The sequence below is a fragment of the Haliotis rufescens genome, unplaced genomic scaffold, assembly GCF_023055435.1.
Source record: "Haliotis rufescens isolate VD_foot unplaced genomic scaffold, xgHalRufe1.0.p SCAF_1, whole genome shotgun sequence".
Lineage (NCBI taxonomy): Eukaryota > Metazoa > Mollusca > Gastropoda > Lepetellida > Haliotidae > Haliotis > Haliotis rufescens.
The window spans coordinates 43,412,872-43,429,868 of record NW_025963779.1 but is presented as its reverse complement, the minus strand read 5'-3'; the positions used below and the strand labels follow the sequence as shown (position 1 = coordinate 43,429,868).

The following is a 16,997-nucleotide window of genomic DNA, read 5'->3' as shown; positions in this document are numbered from 1 at the left end:
ATCAGCCCTGCTTCATGCCCTTGCAGACATTAGTCAGAAGAAAAAGGATGGTTTGCTTTCATGCACATCAGTTGAGTGCAAGTGGAAAATTCCCAGAAAAAGGAAGTTGGATCCAATGAAATCGGATGACTTGAACCTGATGTCAAGTGGCAGGAAGAGTCAACAAAAAGGTACTGGGACTACACAAGGTACTGTTGGAATACAGAATGGAACAATCAACAAAAGATCAATGTGTCCCTACAGCAACATGCCGCAGACAACAATAAATCTCACAAGATTTAATAAGAAGTTAATTGGTCATGAAACAAAAAGTAAATGTGGATATGTTGTTAATACAACTACTGTTACTCAAGCTCCTGAACCTATGCCAGAACTTCCAAAAATACCATGCATTGATCGTTGTATTCCTGACTATGTTGATATTAAATCGCCAACCTGTCAAACTACCTTTCAAAATTATTTTGATTCCATGAAAGTGTCAGAAAAGGATGCGAGGTCAATAGAGAGAATGACAAGTGGACAACATAAAACAAAGTTTTGGAAGGAAGCCAAATTGGAAAGGATAACAAGTTCACAGTTTGGCAAAGTATTTATCCGACAGACATCTACAGCTCCAGATAGACTTGTATGTGACCTAATGGGATATCGGGGCAAATTTGGTAACAGACATACCAGATGGGGACTTTCACATGAATCTGCAGCAAGGCGGCAGTATATCAACAAAATGGCAGGTCTTCATCCACAGTTGAAAGTGTCTCAGTGTGGACTTATTGTGAATACAGACTACCCTTACCTTGCAACTAGCCCTGATGGGACTTGTGTCATGCACAGATTGTAGTACATGTAGTAATCAACATGGCTTAGTAGAGATTAAATGTCCATCTGTTTTCAGAGATCTAACACCAGAAGAGGCTGCATCAAATACAAATTTCTTCTGCCATATTGTGGACAAAAATTTGACTCTAAAAGAAAACCATGCATACTACTTTCAAGTACAAGGACAGATGGCCTTGACCAAAAGAACTTGGTGTGATTTTGTGGTGTGGACTCTCAAAGGGATATCTATTGAAAGGATTACATTTGACGAGAACAAGTGGCATCAGATGGTCACAAGGCTTCGCAGTTTCTATCTGTCAGCCATTATTCCTGAAAAATATACCCGACTTGTCCAGCGAGGTGTTTCACTGTATTAGATTGAATGTTGTACTACCATCTTACCAGTTGTTTTACCCTATGCTCACTCAGTCAATTCAATGTTTCACTCAATACCATATCATATCTTTCTTTGAATGTCATAGATACTTACCATTCAGTGGGTGAATTGTTACTTAACGCCGCATTCACGGCGACTGACCATTCAAATAGTATGTCACTTAGACATAGGATATCTTCTTCGCCTTGTAATTTCTTGAACCATTCTATTAAGCCATAACATATCATAACATATTTTCTGTAACGTCTTAGTTATTGTTACAAAAATTAGAAGTTCTAGGCCTAAATGCAAATGTCCGATTGGGATTTTAAATTTTCCAGACCCCTGATTAGAACCATGGGACTATGATCCTGCTGTCACAGCTAAAACATGAAATTGTTTATCTACTTATATGAAGAGTCAGGATTTTTATATATCAATGCTTTGATTCAATAAGTAAAACAAAAATAGACAACCAGTAGGTGGTCATGTCAATAGTCATATTGGACAAACATAGACTTATTTGTCTAGACTTATTTGGCTCAATGTTTTCAATACAAAATTGTTATCATGATACCATGATTATTAAGTTTAAATATAGCAGAAAATATCATGTGACCATTCACATCTGGAGCTGCAATAAGATTATGCTAATCCTACTAATTACAGAGCAAGCAAGGAACTTTTATCAAAGAAGTAATTGTCATCAATTTCTTGGTCATGAGGATAAAGAGGGGGAAGCAGAGTAGTCAAAGCATTACAGATTTTACAGATTTTGTTTACAGATTTTGAAATTGTAATTGGAATTATACCCTGCAAAATTCTGAAATTCTTGACACGTTCCATGTGCCTTTCAACATGGATTCTCAAGTTTGCTATTCTCCTAGTTTGTTCAATTTCTACAGCAGTCAGCTGTTTTCTCTTATGTTTCTTTGGTGGAATTATTAGGAGTATACCTTTTGGTGTTGTCAAGTCTGAGATTGTAAATCCCTTATCCGCCATGATTGCATCACCTACATCACACAAATCTAAAAGTCCTGATTCTACTGTTATTTGCCGGTCACTTATAGCTCCTGACCACAAGTCAGAGACAAAGCTAACAACACCATTTGGAGTGACACCAACAAGCGCTTTAAATGTTGTGTGACTTTTATAATGTCTGTACATTTGTGACTGTTTACCAATAGAGTAAGGTTTTTCTGTAAATAATTCTGTACAATCTATAACAACCCTTGTATTTGGATACAGGTCTTTAAAACCTTGAGGCATAGTTGTATTAATAGTATCCATTGATGGCCAGACAACTAGGAAGGATAAATTGTTGTACAAAATATCAATCCATCTATTAATGACATCAGCACAGCAGCTTCTGGAAATATGAAATCGCTTTGATAAATCAACAACTAGGAGTCCAAGTCTAAGACGCATCAACACTAGAAAGAACTCGTCTATCAAAGACAAAGATTTAGGGCGTCCGATATTGGATGTTGGATAGTCCCTGTCATGAACCTCAGAAAACTCGTCAAATAAACATGAAAACTTTTCTGCATCCACAAGACCTGTATAATAGTTGCCAATTCTGAATCATTCGTCACATCAAAAAATGTTAAATCAGGAAGCTTGACTTGAGTGGCTTGATTGCGAAAGACTTTTTTATTTTCAGTCTCAGTCTGAGTCATTGCACAGGATGTTTTCACAGGATTCAAACACTGGAACATTACATCGTCAGTTTGAGTAGACATGCTTCTAACTTCCACCATTTCTGTTTGCGATGATCCATATCTTATGCAACTGATATCGTCTTCACACACAGCCTCACAGTAGTCATGCAGCATAATTGATGCAACGTCATAGGATCTGTCAAAATAATAAATAGCTTTTCATCACATTAAATAAATAGTTTTTTTTCCGATATTTTGAGGTAAAAGGAATTAAAATTAATAAAAAATAAATTAACATAAATCTGTTAATACAAAAGCTAATATAAGAAGTGTATTATTAAGTTTATTGGTCAATGCTCTATTATATTTTATGCTCTCTATATATATTTTATGCTCTTTATATTTTATTGTTCTGTAAGTAAGAGAGACTACACCATGATTTTTATATTTTGTCTTGTTAAACATAACTTCTCATAATAATCAACAAATTCAAAAAAGAAAAAAACTTATGTTCCCGCTGTACCTGGCACCTTGACTGAATGTTGTGGAATGATGTTCAATTTCATCAGACTGAGGAGTCCCTCCATGTATCTGCATAGTCACTTTGGGAGATTCAGGGTCACAGGCCTGCTTGAATGGGCTTTCATTTGGCTTAGGGGTATCAGCAAAGTCAGCATCAGACACCTGCAACAAATTATCAACAGACACTGAGACATTTTTTTCTATTTATTCAAACAAATAAGATGAAAGAGAGGATACATAGAATTTTAAGATCAACACAACTTGAAACGTTTTTGTTTGTTTTTTTTCATTTCAAGTTTTAATCATAGCACTTTTTCACAATCACATAACATTCACAAAAGATAAAACACATTAAATACACCAACAATAGCATAAATCTTATAAGAATCAACATAACTCACTGTGCAAGTACTGTAATTTTTCTTCGGAAAAATCGATGGAACATCATGCCCTTTGCCTGGACCGTTACCACCCAGGAAATGTTCTGAGCATATTTCCGCGTGCTTGGTCACTGTGAGGTCTTTTCTCACTAACCGAAGTCGCCTTATCCACGCTTGTCGTAGGGACTTGCTTACTGGAATGACGTGTAGAGATACTATTCTTTCACCGACTCTCTTTCCCCTAAAATTGCTACAAATACAGCAGTATTGCTTCCCCATTTTGACAGCTTCGAAGCAGCGCGCTATTTTCGACGGAAGTTGACAATACTCGGCGGAAGTTCATCCAACCAATTGAAGAGTTCCAACTCAAGACGGATAACTCTCACTGAACTTGACTTTTCGGAAAGTCGAATACTGTGATATATAGCAATATACTGTCATATTCCACAATGCTCCAGAGACTTAGCAATATACTGTCATATTCCACAATGCTCCAGAGACTTAGCAATATACTGTGATGTTCCACAATGTCCGAGAGACTTAGCAATATACTCTGATATTCCACAATGTCCCAGAGACTTAGCGAAATAATGTGATATTCCACAATTCTCCAGAGACTTAGCAATATACTGTCATATTCCACAATGCTCCAGAGATTTAGCAATATTCCACAATGCCCCAACGACTCAGCAATATACTGTGATTTTCCTCAATTCTCCAGAGACTTAGCAATATACTGTGATATTCAACAATGCCCAAAAGACTGATCAATATTCGACTTTCCGAAAAGTGTTGTTATCTCCCTTTGCAAAGAAAATTAGAGTGATGTCCCCTTTTCACGTTCACTTCCGCCGAGTAAACCTTCAAAATGGCGGCAAATAACAATATTGACGTTGATGGTGAATTCCATAAAATGACAGTTAAAGAATTGCGTGAATACCTACGGGAACGAAATCAAAAGGTGACTGGGGTAAGAGCACAAGTTTAGGCACACCAAGCGAATATCGAATGCAAGACCCAACTACATTAATGATTGTATGGAACGATGCTGTTGAATCATTGCCGGAATTCTCAGAGAAGGAAATCTACAATTATATGGTACTTAGCAACCATAGGACTTCAGACACGAAACCCATGATGGCTAAACGACAAATGAAGGCAGTGGTGTTTTACCAAGATAGACATGTTCACGGCGTAGCTCTTCACAACATCCATCACGACTGTGACCATATGTTTGTCAGATGCCGTGTCATACCATCACTACCAACAGCGGATCCTAAGAAAAGCCCCGATCACGAAGTTTGGGCAAGTCTCTCAAAAGTAACAGGTCGTGTTCATTCAGCAAATTGTACTTGTGCAACTGGGTATGTAGACTTTGCATTTATATAACTAAAGTCGTGTCATCTATATCTAGATCGCTGTTTTTTTACAAACAAAACGTTTAAAAACCTTTTCAAAGAAAATATGTTCCAAATATTAAGTTTGATCAAAAGACATGTAAATTATTAATTCCAAATACCAGCAAAGTAATTGATACATTTTAAAATCTCTTCCTTTGAGGGACCTCTCATTCACTTTTGTTAATTTAAATAAATAAACAGATTATTGATATTGTTGCTTATTAATATGTGACATCTTTAGCTGATTACATTAAAGATAATAATTATTTAGGGTGAAATAGAGGAAACATGACTGTGTCATTTTATATGCATTTGATTGTTATTTCATAATATTAAAGCTAGAGTCCAAATAATATTAATAAATATAACTAATTTTGTTTTTGCAGTGCCGGGGAGGCTTGTAATCATGTATCAGCCCTGCTTCATGCCCTTGCAGACATTAGTCAGAAGAAAAAGGATGGTTTGCTTTCATGCACATCAGTTGAGTGCAAGTGGAAAATTCCCAGAAAAAGGAAGTTGGATCCAATGAAATCGGATGACTTGAACCTGATGTCAAGTGGCAGGAAGAGTCAACAAAAAGGTACTGGGACTACACAAGGTACTGTTGGAATACAGAATGGAACAATCAACAAAAGATCAATGTGTCCCTACAGCAACATGCCGCAGACAACAATAAATCTCACAAGATTTAATAAGAAGTTAATTGGTCATGAAACAAAAAGTAAATGTGGATATGTTGTTAATACAACTACTGTTACTCAAGCTCCTGAACCTATGCCAGAACTTCCAAAAATACCATGCATTGATCGTTGTATTCCTGACTATGTTGATATTAAATCGCCAACCTGTCAAACTACCTTTCAAAATTATTTTGATTCCATGAAAGTGTCAGAAAAGGATGCGAGGTCAATAGAGAGAATGACAAGTGGACAACATAAAACAAAGTTTTGGAAGGAAGCCAAATTGGAAAGGATAACAAGTTCACAGTTTGGCAAAGTATTTATCCGACAGACATCTACAGCTCCAGATAGACTTGTATGTGACCTAATGGGATATCGGGGCAAATTTGGTAACAGACATACCAGATGGGGACTTTCACATGAATCTGCAGCAAGGCGGCAGTATATCAACAAAATGGCAGGTCTTCATCCACAGTTGAAAGTGTCTCAGTGTGGACTTATTGTGAATACAGACTACCCTTACCTTGCAACTAGCCCTGATGGGACTTGTGTCATGCACAGATTGTAGTACATGTAGTAATCAACATGGCTTAGTAGAGATTAAATGTCCATCTGTTTTCAGAGATCTAACACCAGAAGAGGCTGCATCAAATACAAATTTCTTCTGCCATATTGTGGACAAAAATTTGACTCTAAAAGAAAACCATGCATACTACTTTCAAGTACAAGGACAGATGGCCTTGACCAAAAGAACTTGGTGTGATTTTGTGGTGTGGACTCTCAAAGGGATATCTATTGAAAGGATTACATTTGACGAGAACAAGTGGCATCAGATGGTCACAAGGCTTCGCAGTTTCTATCTGTCAGCCATTATTCCTGAAAAATATACCCGACTTGTTCAGCGAGGTGTTTCACTGTATTAGATTGAATGTTGTACTACCATCTTACCAGTTGTTTTACCCTATGCTCACTCAGTCAATTCAATGTTTCACTCAATACCATATCATATCTTTCTTTGAATGTCATAGATACTTACCATTCAGTGGGTGAATTGTTACTTAACGCCGCATTCACGGCGACTGACCATTCAAATAGTATGTCACTTAGACATAGGATATCTTCTTCGCCTTGTAATTTCTTGAACCATTCTATTAAGCCATAACATATCATAACATATTTTCTGTAACGTCTTAGTTATTGTTACAAAAATTAGAAGTTCTAGGCCTAAATGCAAATGTCCGATTGGGATTTTAAATTTTCCAGACCCCTGATTAGAACCATGGGACTATGATCCTGCTGTCACAGCTAAAACATGAAATTGTTTATCTACTTATATGAAGAGTCAGGATTTTTATATATCAATGCTTTGATTCAATAAGTAAAACAAAAATAGACAACCAGTAGGTGGTCATGTCAATAGTCATATTGGACAAACATAGACTTATTTGTCTAGACTTATTTGGCTCAATGTTTTCAATACAAAATTGTTATCATGATACCATGATTATTAAGTTTAAATATAGCAGAAAATATCATGTGACCATTCACATCTGGAGCTGCAATAAGATTATGCTAATCCTACTAATTACAGAGCAAGCAAGGAACTTTTATCAAAGAAGTAATTGTCATCAATTTCTTGGTCATGAGGATAAAGAGGGGGAAGCAGAGTAGTCAAAGCATTACAGATTTTACAGATTTTGTTTACAGATTTTGAAATTGTAATTGGAATTATACCCTGCAAAATTCTGAAATTCTTGACACGTTCCATGTGCCTTTCAACATGGATTCTCAAGTTTGCTATTCTCCTAGTTTGTTCAATTTCTACAGCAGTCAGCTGTTTTCTCTTATGTTTCTTTGGTGGAATTATTAGGAGTATACCTTTTGGTGTTGTCAAGTCTGAGATTGTAAATCCCTTATCCGCCATGATTGCATCACCTACATCACACAAATCTAAAAGTCCTGATTCTACTGTTATTTGCCGGTCACTTATAGCTCCTGACCACAAGTCAGAGACAAAGCTAACAACACCATTTGGAGTGACACCAACAAGCGCTTTAAATGTTGTGTGACTTTTATAATGTCTGTACATTTGTGACTGTTTACCAATAGAGTAAGGTTTTTCTGTAAATAATTCTGTACAATCTATAACAACCCTTGTATTTGGATACAGGTCTTTAAAACCTTGAGGCATAGTTGTATTAATAGTATCCATTGATGGCCAGACAACTAGGAAGGATAAATTGTTGTACAAAATATCAATCCATCTATTAATGACATCAGCACAGCAGCTTCTGGAAATATGAAATCGCTTTGATAAATCAACAACTAGGAGTCCAAGTCTAAGACGCATCAACACTAGAAAGAACTCGTCTATCAAAGACAAAGATTTAGGGCGTCCGATATTGGATGTTGGATAGTCCCTGTCATGAACCTCAGAAAACTCGTCGAATAAACATGAAAACTTTTCTGCATCCACAAGACCTGTATAATAGTTGCCAATTCTGAATCATTCGTCACATCAAAAAATGTTAAATCAGGAAGCTTGACTTGAGTGGCTTGATTGCGAAAGACTTTTTTATTTTCAGTCTCAGTCTGAGTCATTGCACAGGATGTTTTCACAGGATTCAAACACTGGAACATTACATCGTCAGTTTGAGTAGACATGCTTCTAACTTCCACCATTTCTGTTTGCGATGATCCATATCTTATGCAACTGATATCGTCTTCACACACAGCCTCACAGTAGTCATGCAGCATAATTGATGCAACGTCATAGGATCTGTCAAAATAATAAATAGCTTTTCATCACATTAAATAAATAGTTTTTTTTCCGATATTTTGAGGTAAAAGGAATTAAAATTAATAAAAAATAAATTAACATAAATCTGTTAATACAAAAGCTAATATAAGAAGTGTATTATTAAGTTTATTGGTCAATGCTCTATTATATTTTATGCTCTCTATATATATTTTATGCTCTTTATATTTTATTGTTCTGTAAGTAAGAGAGACTACACCATGATTTTTATATTTTGTCTTGTTAAACATAACTTCTCATAATAATCAACAAATTCAAAAAAGAAAAAAACTTATGTTCCCGCTGTACCTGGCACCTTGACTGAATGTTGTGGAATGATGTTCAATTTCATCAGACTGAGGAGTCCCTCCATGTATCTGCATAGTCACTTTGGGAGATTCAGGGTCACAGGCCTGCTTGAATGGGCTTTCATTTGGCTTAGGGGTATCAGCAAAGTCAGCATCAGACACCTGCAACAAATTATCAACAGACACTGAGACATTTTTTTCTATTTATTCAAACAAATAAGATGAAAGAGAGGATACATAGAATTTTAAGATCAACACAACTTGAAACGTTTTTGTTTGTTTTTTTTCATTTCAAGTTTTAATCATAGCACTTTTTCACAATCACATAACATTCACAAAAGATAAAACACATTAAATACACCAACAATAGCATAAATCTTATAAGAATCAACATAACTCACTGTGCAAGTACTGTAATTTTTCTTCGGAAAAATCGATGGAACATCATGCCCTTTGCCTGGACCGTTACCACCCAGGAAATGTTCTGAGCATATTTCCGCGTGCTTGGTCACTGTGAGGTCTTTTCTCACTAACCGAAGTCGCCTTATCCACGCTTGTCGTAGGGACTTGCTTACTGGAATGACGTGTAGAGATACTATTCTTTCACCGACTCTCTTTCCCCTAAAATTGCTACAAATACAGCAGTATTGCTTCCCCATTTTGACAGCTTCGAAGCAGCGCGCTATTTTCGACGGAAGTTGACAATACTCGGCGGAAGTTCATCCAACCAATTGAAGAGTTCCAACTCAAGACGGATAACTCTCACTGAACTTGACTTTTCGGAAAGTCGAATACTGTGATATATAGCAATATACTGTCATATTCCACAATGCTCCAGAGACTTAGCAATATACTGTCATATTCCACAATGCTCCAGAGACTTAGCAATATACTGTGATGTTCCACAATGTCCGAGAGACTTAGCAATATACTCTGATATTCCACAATGTCCCAGAGACTTAGCGAAATAATGTGATATTCCACAATTCTCCAGAGACTTAGCAATATACTGTCATATTCCACAATGCTCCAGAGATTTAGCAATATTCCACAATGCCCCAACGACTCAGCAATATACTGTGATTTTCCTCAATTCTCCAGAGACTTAGCAATATACTGTGATATTCAACAATGCCCAAAAGACTGATCAATATTCGACTTTCCGAAAAGTGTTGTTATCTCCCTTTGCAAAGAAAATTAGAGTGATGTCCCCTTTTCACGTTCACTTCCGCCGAGTAAACCTTCAAAATGGCGGCAAATAACAATATTGACGTTGATGGTGAATTCCATAAAATGACAGTTAAAGAATTGCGTGAATACCTACGGGAACGAAATCAAAAGGTGACTGGGGTAAGAGCACAAGTTTAGGCACACCAAGCGAATATCGAATGCAAGACCCAACTACATTAATGATTGTATGGAACGATGCTGTTGAATCATTGCCGGAATTCTCAGAGAAGGAAATCTACAATTATATGGTACTTAGCAACCATAGGACTTCAGACACGAAACCCATGATGGCTAAACGACAAATGAAGGCAGTGGTGTTTTACCAAGATAGACATGTTCACGGCGTAGCTCTTCACAACATCCATCACGACTGTGACCATATGTTTGTCAGATGCCGTGTCATACCATCACTACCAACAGCGGATCCTAAGAAAAGCCCCGATCACGAAGTTTGGGCAAGTCTCTCAAAAGTAACAGGTCGTGTTCATTCAGCAAATTGTACTTGTGCAACTGGGTATGTAGACTTTGCATTTATATAACTAAAGTCGTGTCATCTATATCTAGATCGCTGTTTTTTTACAAACAAAACGTTTAAAAACCTTTTCAAAGAAAATATGTTCCAAATATTAAGTTTGATCAAAAGACATGTAAATTATTAATTCCAAATACCAGCAAAGTAATTGATACATTTTAAAATCTCTTCCTTTGAGGGACCTCTCATTCACTTTTGTTAATTTAAATAAATAAACAGATTATTGATATTGTTGCTTATTAATATGTGACATCTTTAGCTGATTACATTAAAGATAATAATTATTTAGGGTGAAATAGAGGAAACATGACTGTGTCATTTTATATGCATTTGATTGTTATTTCATAATATTAAAGCTAGAGTCCAAATAATATTAATAAATATAACTAATTTTGTTTTTGCAGTGCCGGGGAGGCTTGTAATCATGTATCAGCCCTGCTTCATGCCCTTGCAGACATTAGTCAGAAGAAAAAGGATGGTTTGCTTTCATGCACATCAGTTGAGTGCAAGTGGAAAATTCCCAGAAAAAGGAAGTTGGATCCAATGAAATCGGATGACTTGAACCTGATGTCAAGTGGCAGGAAGAGTCAACAAAAAGGTACTGGGACTACACAAGGTACTGTTGGAATACAGAATGGAACAATCAACAAAAGATCAATGTGTCCCTACAGCAACATGCCGCAGACAACAATAAATCTCACAAGATTTAATAAGAAGTTAATTGGTCATGAAACAAAAAGTAAATGTGGATATGTTGTTAATACAACTACTGTTACTCAAGCTCCTGAACCTATGCCAGAACTTCCAAAAATACCATGCATTGATCGTTGTATTCCTGACTATGTTGATATTAAATCGCCAACCTGTCAAACTACCTTTCAAAATTATTTTGATTCCATGAAAGTGTCAGAAAAGGATGCGAGGTCAATAGAGAGAATGACAAGTGGACAACATAAAACAAAGTTTTGGAAGGAAGCCAAATTGGAAAGGATAACAAGTTCACAGTTTGGCAAAGTATTTATCCGACAGACATCTACAGCTCCAGATAGACTTGTATGTGACCTAATGGGATATCGGGGCAAATTTGGTAACAGACATACCAGATGGGGACTTTCACATGAATCTGCAGCAAGGCGGCAGTATATCAACAAAATGGCAGGTCTTCATCCACAGTTGAAAGTGTCTCAGTGTGGACTTATTGTGAATACAGACTACCCTTACCTTGCAACTAGCCCTGATGGGACTTGTGTCATGCACAGATTGTAGTACATGTAGTAATCAACATGGCTTAGTAGAGATTAAATGTCCATCTGTTTTCAGAGATCTAACACCAGAAGAGGCTGCATCAAATACAAATTTCTTCTGCCATATTGTGGACAAAAATTTGACTCTAAAAGAAAACCATGCATACTACTTTCAAGTACAAGGACAGATGGCCTTGACCAAAAGAACTTGGTGTGATTTTGTGGTGTGGACTCTCAAAGGGATATCTATTGAAAGGATTACATTTGACGAGAACAAGTGGCATCAGATGGTCACAAGGCTTCGCAGTTTCTATCTGTCAGCCATTATTCCTGAAAAATATACCCGACTTGTCCAGCGAGGTGTTTCACTGTATTAGATTGAATGTTGTACTACCATCTTACCAGTTGTTTTACCCTATGCTCACTCAGTCAATTCAATGTTTCACTCAATACCATATCATATCTTTCTTTGAATGTCATAGATACTTACCATTCAGTGGGTGAATTGTTACTTAACGCCGCATTCACGGCGACTGACCATTCAAATAGTATGTCACTTAGACATAGGATATCTTCTTCGCCTTGTAATTTCTTGAACCATTCTATTAAGCCATAACATATCATAACATATTTTCTGTAACGTCTTAGTTATTGTTACAAAAATTAGAAGTTCTAGGCCTAAATGCAAATGTCCGATTGGGATTTTAAATTTTCCAGACCCCTGATTAGAACCATGGGACTATGATCCTGCTGTCACAGCTAAAACATGAAATTGTTTATCTACTTATATGAAGAGTCAGGATTTTTATATATCAATGCTTTGATTCAATAAGTAAAACAAAAATAGACAACCAGTAGGTGGTCATGTCAATAGTCATATTGGACAAACATAGACTTATTTGGCTCAATGTTTTCAATACAAAATTGTTATCATGATACCATGATTATTAAGTTTAAATATAGCAGAAAATATCATGTGACCATTCACATCTGGAGCTGCAATAAGATTATGCTAATCCTACTAATTACAGAGCAAGCAAGGAACTTTTATCAAAGAAGTAATTGTCATCAATTTCTTGGTCATGAGGATAAAGAGGGGGAAGCAGAGTAGTCAAAGCATTACAGATTTTACAGATTTTGTTTACAGATTTTGAAATTGTAATTGGAATTATACCCTGCAAAATTCTGAAATTCTTGACACGTTCCATGTGCCTTTCAACATGGATTCTCAAGTTTGCTATTCTCCTAGTTTGTTCAATTTCTACAGCAGTCAGCTGTTTTCTCTTATGTTTCTTTGGTGGAATTATTAGGAGTATACCTTTTGGTGTTGTCAAGTCTGAGATTGTAAATCCCTTATCCGCCATGATTGCATCACCTACATCACACAAATCTAAAAGTCCTGATTCTACTGTTATTTGCCGGTCACTTATAGCTCCTGACCACAAGTCAGAGACAAAGCTAACAACACCATTTGGAGTGACACCAACAAGCGCTTTAAATGTTGTGTGACTTTTATAATGTCTGTACATTTGTGACTGTTTACCAATAGAGTAAGGTTTTTCTGTAAATAATTCTGTACAATCTATAACAACCCTTGTATTTGGATACAGGTCTTTAAAACCTTGAGGCATAGTTGTATTAATAGTATCCATTGATGGCCAGACAACTAGGAAGGATAAATTGTTGTACAAAATATCAATCCATCTATTAATGACATCAGCACAGCAGCTTCTGGAAATATGAAATCGCTTTGATAAATCAACAACTAGGAGTCCAAGTCTAAGACGCATCAACACTAGAAAGAACTCGTCTATCAAAGACAAAGATTTAGGGCGTCCGATATTGGATGTTGGATAGTCCCTGTCATGAACCTCAGAAAACTCGTCAAATAAACATGAAAACTTTTCTGCATCCACAAGACCTGTATAATAGTTGCCAATTCTGAATCATTCGTCACATCAAAAAATGTTAAATCAGGAAGCTTGACTTGAGTGGCTTGATTGCGAAAGACTTTTTTATTTTCAGTCTCAGTCTGAGTCATTGCACAGGATGTTTTCACAGGATTCAAACACTGGAACATTACATCGTCAGTTTGAGTAGACATGCTTCTAACTTCCACCATTTCTGTTTGCGATGATCCATATCTTATGCAACTGATATCGTCTTCACACACAGCCTCACAGTAGTCATGCAGCATAATTGATGCAACGTCATAGGATCTGTCAAAATAATAAATAGCTTTTCATCACATTAAATAAATAGTTTTTTTTCCGATATTTTGAGGTAAAAGGAATTAAAATTAATAAAAAATAAATTAACATAAATCTGTTAATACAAAAGCTAATATAAGAAGTGTATTATTAAGTTTATTGGTCAATGCTCTATTATATTTTATGCTCTATATATATATTTTATGCTCTTTATATTTTATTGTTCTGTAAGTAAGAGAGACTACACCATGATTTTTATATTTTGTCTTGTTAAACATAACTTCTCATAATAATCAACAAATTCAAAAAAGAAAAAAACTTATGTTCCCGCTGTACCTGGCACCTTGACTGAATGTTGTGGAATGATGTTCAATTTCATCAGACTGAGGAGTCCCTCCATGTACATGTATCTGCATAGTCACTTTGGGAGATTCAGGGTCACAGGCCTGCTTGAATGGGCTTTCATTTGGCTTAGGGGTATCAGCAAAGTCAGCATCAGACACCTGCAACAAATTATCAACAGACACTGAGACATTTTTTTCTATTTATTCAAACAAATAAGATGAAAGAGAGGATACATAGAATTTTAAGATCAACACAACTTGAAACGTTTTTGTTTGTTTTTTTTCATTTCAAGTTTTAATCATAGCACTTTTTCACAATCACATAACATTCACAAAAGATAAAACACATTAAATACACCAACAATAGCATAAATCTTATAAGAATCAACATAACTCACTGTGCAAGTACTGTAATTTTTCTTCGGAAAAATCGATGGAACATCATGCCCTTTGCCTGGACCGTTACCACCCAGGAAATGTTCTGAGCATATTTCCGCGTGCTTGGTCACTGTGAGGTCTTTTCTCACTAACCGAAGTCGCCTTATCCACGCTTGTCGTAGGGACTTGCTTACTGGAATGACGTGTAGAGATACTATTCTTTCACCGACTCTCTTTCCCCTAAATTTGCTACAAATACAGCAGTATTGCTTCCCCATTTTGACAGCTTCGAAGCAGCGCGCTATTTTCGACGGAAGTTGACAATACTCGGCGGAAGTTCATCCAACCAATTGAAGAGTTCCAACTCAAGACGGATAACTCTCACTGAACTTGACTTTTCGGAAAGTCGAATACTGTGATATATAGCAATATACTGTCATATTCCACAATGCTCCAGAGACTTAGCAATATACTGTCATATTCCACAATGCTCCAGAGACTTAGCAATATACTGTGATGTTCCACAATGTCCGAGAGACTTAGCAATATACTCTGATATTCCACAATGTCCCAGAGACTTAGCGAAATAATGTGATATTCCACAATTCTCCAGAGACTTAGCAATATACTGTCATATTCCACAATGCTCCAGAGATTTAGCAATATTCCACAATGCCCCAACGACTCAGCAATATACTGTGATTTTCCTCAATTCTCCAGAGACTTAGCAATATACTGTGATATTCAACAATGCCCAAAAGACTGATCAATATTCGACTTTCCGAAAAGTGTTGTTATCTCCCTTTGCAAAGAAAATTAGAGTGATGTCCCCTTTTCACGTTCACTTCCGCCGAGTAAACCTTCAAAATGGCGGCAAATAACAATATTGACGTTGATGGTGAATTCCATAAAATGACAGTTAAAGAATTGCGTGAATACCTACGGGAACGAAATCAAAAGGTGACTGGGGTAAGAGCACAAGTTTAGGCACACCAAGCGAATATCGAATGCAAGACCCAACTACATTAATGATTGTATGGAACGATGCTGTTGAATCATTGCCGGAATTCTCAGAGAAGGAAATCTACAATTATATGGTACTTAGCAACCATAGGACTTCAGACACGAAACCCATGATGGCTAAACGACAAATGAAGGCAGTGGTGTTTTACCAAGATAGACATGTTCACGGCGTAGCTCTTCACAACATCCATCACGACTGTGACCATATGTTTGTCAGATGCCGTGTCATACCATCACTACCAACAGCGGATCCTAAGAAAAGCCCCGATCACGAAGTTTGGGCAAGTCTCTCAAAAGTAACAGGTCGTGTTCATTCAGCAAATTGTACTTGTGCAACTGGGTATGTAGACTTTGCATTTATATAACTAAAGTCGTGTCATCTATATCTAGATCGCTGTTTTTTTACAAACAAAACGTTTAAAAACCTTTTCAAAGAAAATATGTTCCAAATATTAAGTTTGATCAAAAGACATGTAAATTATTAATTCCAAATACCAGCAAAGTAATTGATACATTTTAAAATCTCTTCCTTTGAGGGACCTCTCATTCACTTTTGTTAATTTAAATAAATAAACAGATTATTGATATTGTTGCTTATTAATATGTGACATCTTTAGCTGATTACATTAAAGATAATAATTATTTAGGGTGAAATAGAGGAAACATGACTGTGTCATTTTATATGCATTTGATTGTTATTTCATAATATTAAAGCTAGAGTCCAAATAATATTAATAAATATAACTAATTTTGTTTTTGCAGTGCCGGGGAGGCTTGTAATCATGTATCAGCCCTGCTTCATGCCCTTGCAGACATTAGTCAGAAGAAAAAGGATGGTTTGCTTTCATGCACATCAGTTGAGTGCAAGTGGAAAATTCCCAGAAAAAGGAAGTTGGATCCAATGAAATCGGATGACTTGAACCTGATGTCAAGTGGCAGGAAGAGTCAACAAAAAGGTACTGGGACTACACAAGGTACTGTTGGAATACAGAATGGAACAATCAACAAAAGATCAATGTGTCCCTACAGCAACATGCCGCAGACAACAATAAATCTCACAAGATTTAATAAGAAGTTAATTGGTCATGAAACAAAA

The 16,997-nt window shown here is 36.4% G+C and overlaps 2 protein-coding genes and 1 long non-coding RNA gene across 4 annotated transcripts; all 3 read right to left on the bottom strand.

Annotated features, from left to right (window-relative positions):
* Positions 1–1,962: 1,962 nt before the first annotated feature.
* On the bottom strand, positions 1,963–4,151 carry LOC124124469. 2 transcript variants are annotated; one of them, XM_046487648.1, is made up of 3 exons: positions 3,777–4,151; positions 3,377–3,537; positions 1,963–3,049 (listed from the first exon to the last, which is right to left on the bottom strand). In XM_046487648.1, the coding sequence occupies exons 1-3, from the start codon at positions 4,032–4,034 to the stop codon at positions 2,644–2,646; spliced, it is 825 nt and encodes a 274-aa protein (XP_046343604.1). In that variant the 5' UTR covers positions 4,035–4,151; the 3' UTR covers positions 1,963–2,643. The 2 variants fall into 2 exon arrangements, with proteins under 2 accessions (XP_046343604.1, XP_048252545.1); XM_048396588.1 differs by having other exon boundaries at positions 3,384–3,537.
* Positions 4,152–8,208: 4,057 nt separating this feature from the next.
* LOC125371781 lies at positions 8,209–9,716 on the bottom strand. Its single transcript, XM_048380520.1, has 3 exons — positions 9,342–9,716; positions 8,942–9,102; positions 8,209–8,614 (listed from the first exon to the last, which is right to left on the bottom strand). Exons 1-3 carry the CDS (start codon positions 9,597–9,599, stop codon positions 8,209–8,211), a joined length of 825 nt encoding a protein of 274 aa, XP_048236477.1. The 5' UTR covers positions 9,600–9,716.
* Positions 9,717–13,078: 3,362 nt separating this feature from the next.
* On the bottom strand, positions 13,079–14,560 carry LOC124128575. Its single transcript, XR_007221455.1, has 2 exons — positions 14,493–14,560; positions 13,079–14,165 (listed from the first exon to the last, which is right to left on the bottom strand). It is a non-coding gene; the product is annotated as an uncharacterized LOC124128575 (long non-coding RNA).
* Between the last annotated feature and the right edge of the window lie 2,437 nt (positions 14,561–16,997).

Bases quoted from the DNA above. Each gene is read 5' to 3' on its own strand.
- LOC124124469 (XM_046487648.1), bottom strand. From the start codon at position 4,034: ATGGGGAAGCAATACTGCTGTATTTGTAGCAATTTTAGGGGAAAGAGA. The intron at 3,538-3,776 runs GTGAGTTATGTT...AATTTGTTGCAG, and splicing joins AAAATTACAGTACTTGCACA to GTGTCTGATGCTGACTTTGC. The intron at 3,050-3,376 runs GTACAGCGGGAA...TTATTTTGACAG, and splicing joins ACATTCAGTCAAGGTGCCAG to ATCCTATGACGTTGCATCAA.
- LOC125371781 (XM_048380520.1), bottom strand. From the start codon at position 9,599: ATGGGGAAGCAATACTGCTGTATTTGTAGCAATTTTAGGGGAAAGAGA. The intron at 9,103-9,341 runs GTGAGTTATGTT...AATTTGTTGCAG, and splicing joins AAAATTACAGTACTTGCACA to GTGTCTGATGCTGACTTTGC. The intron at 8,615-8,941 runs GTACAGCGGGAA...TTATTTTGACAG, and splicing joins ACATTCAGTCAAGGTGCCAG to ATCCTATGACGTTGCATCAA.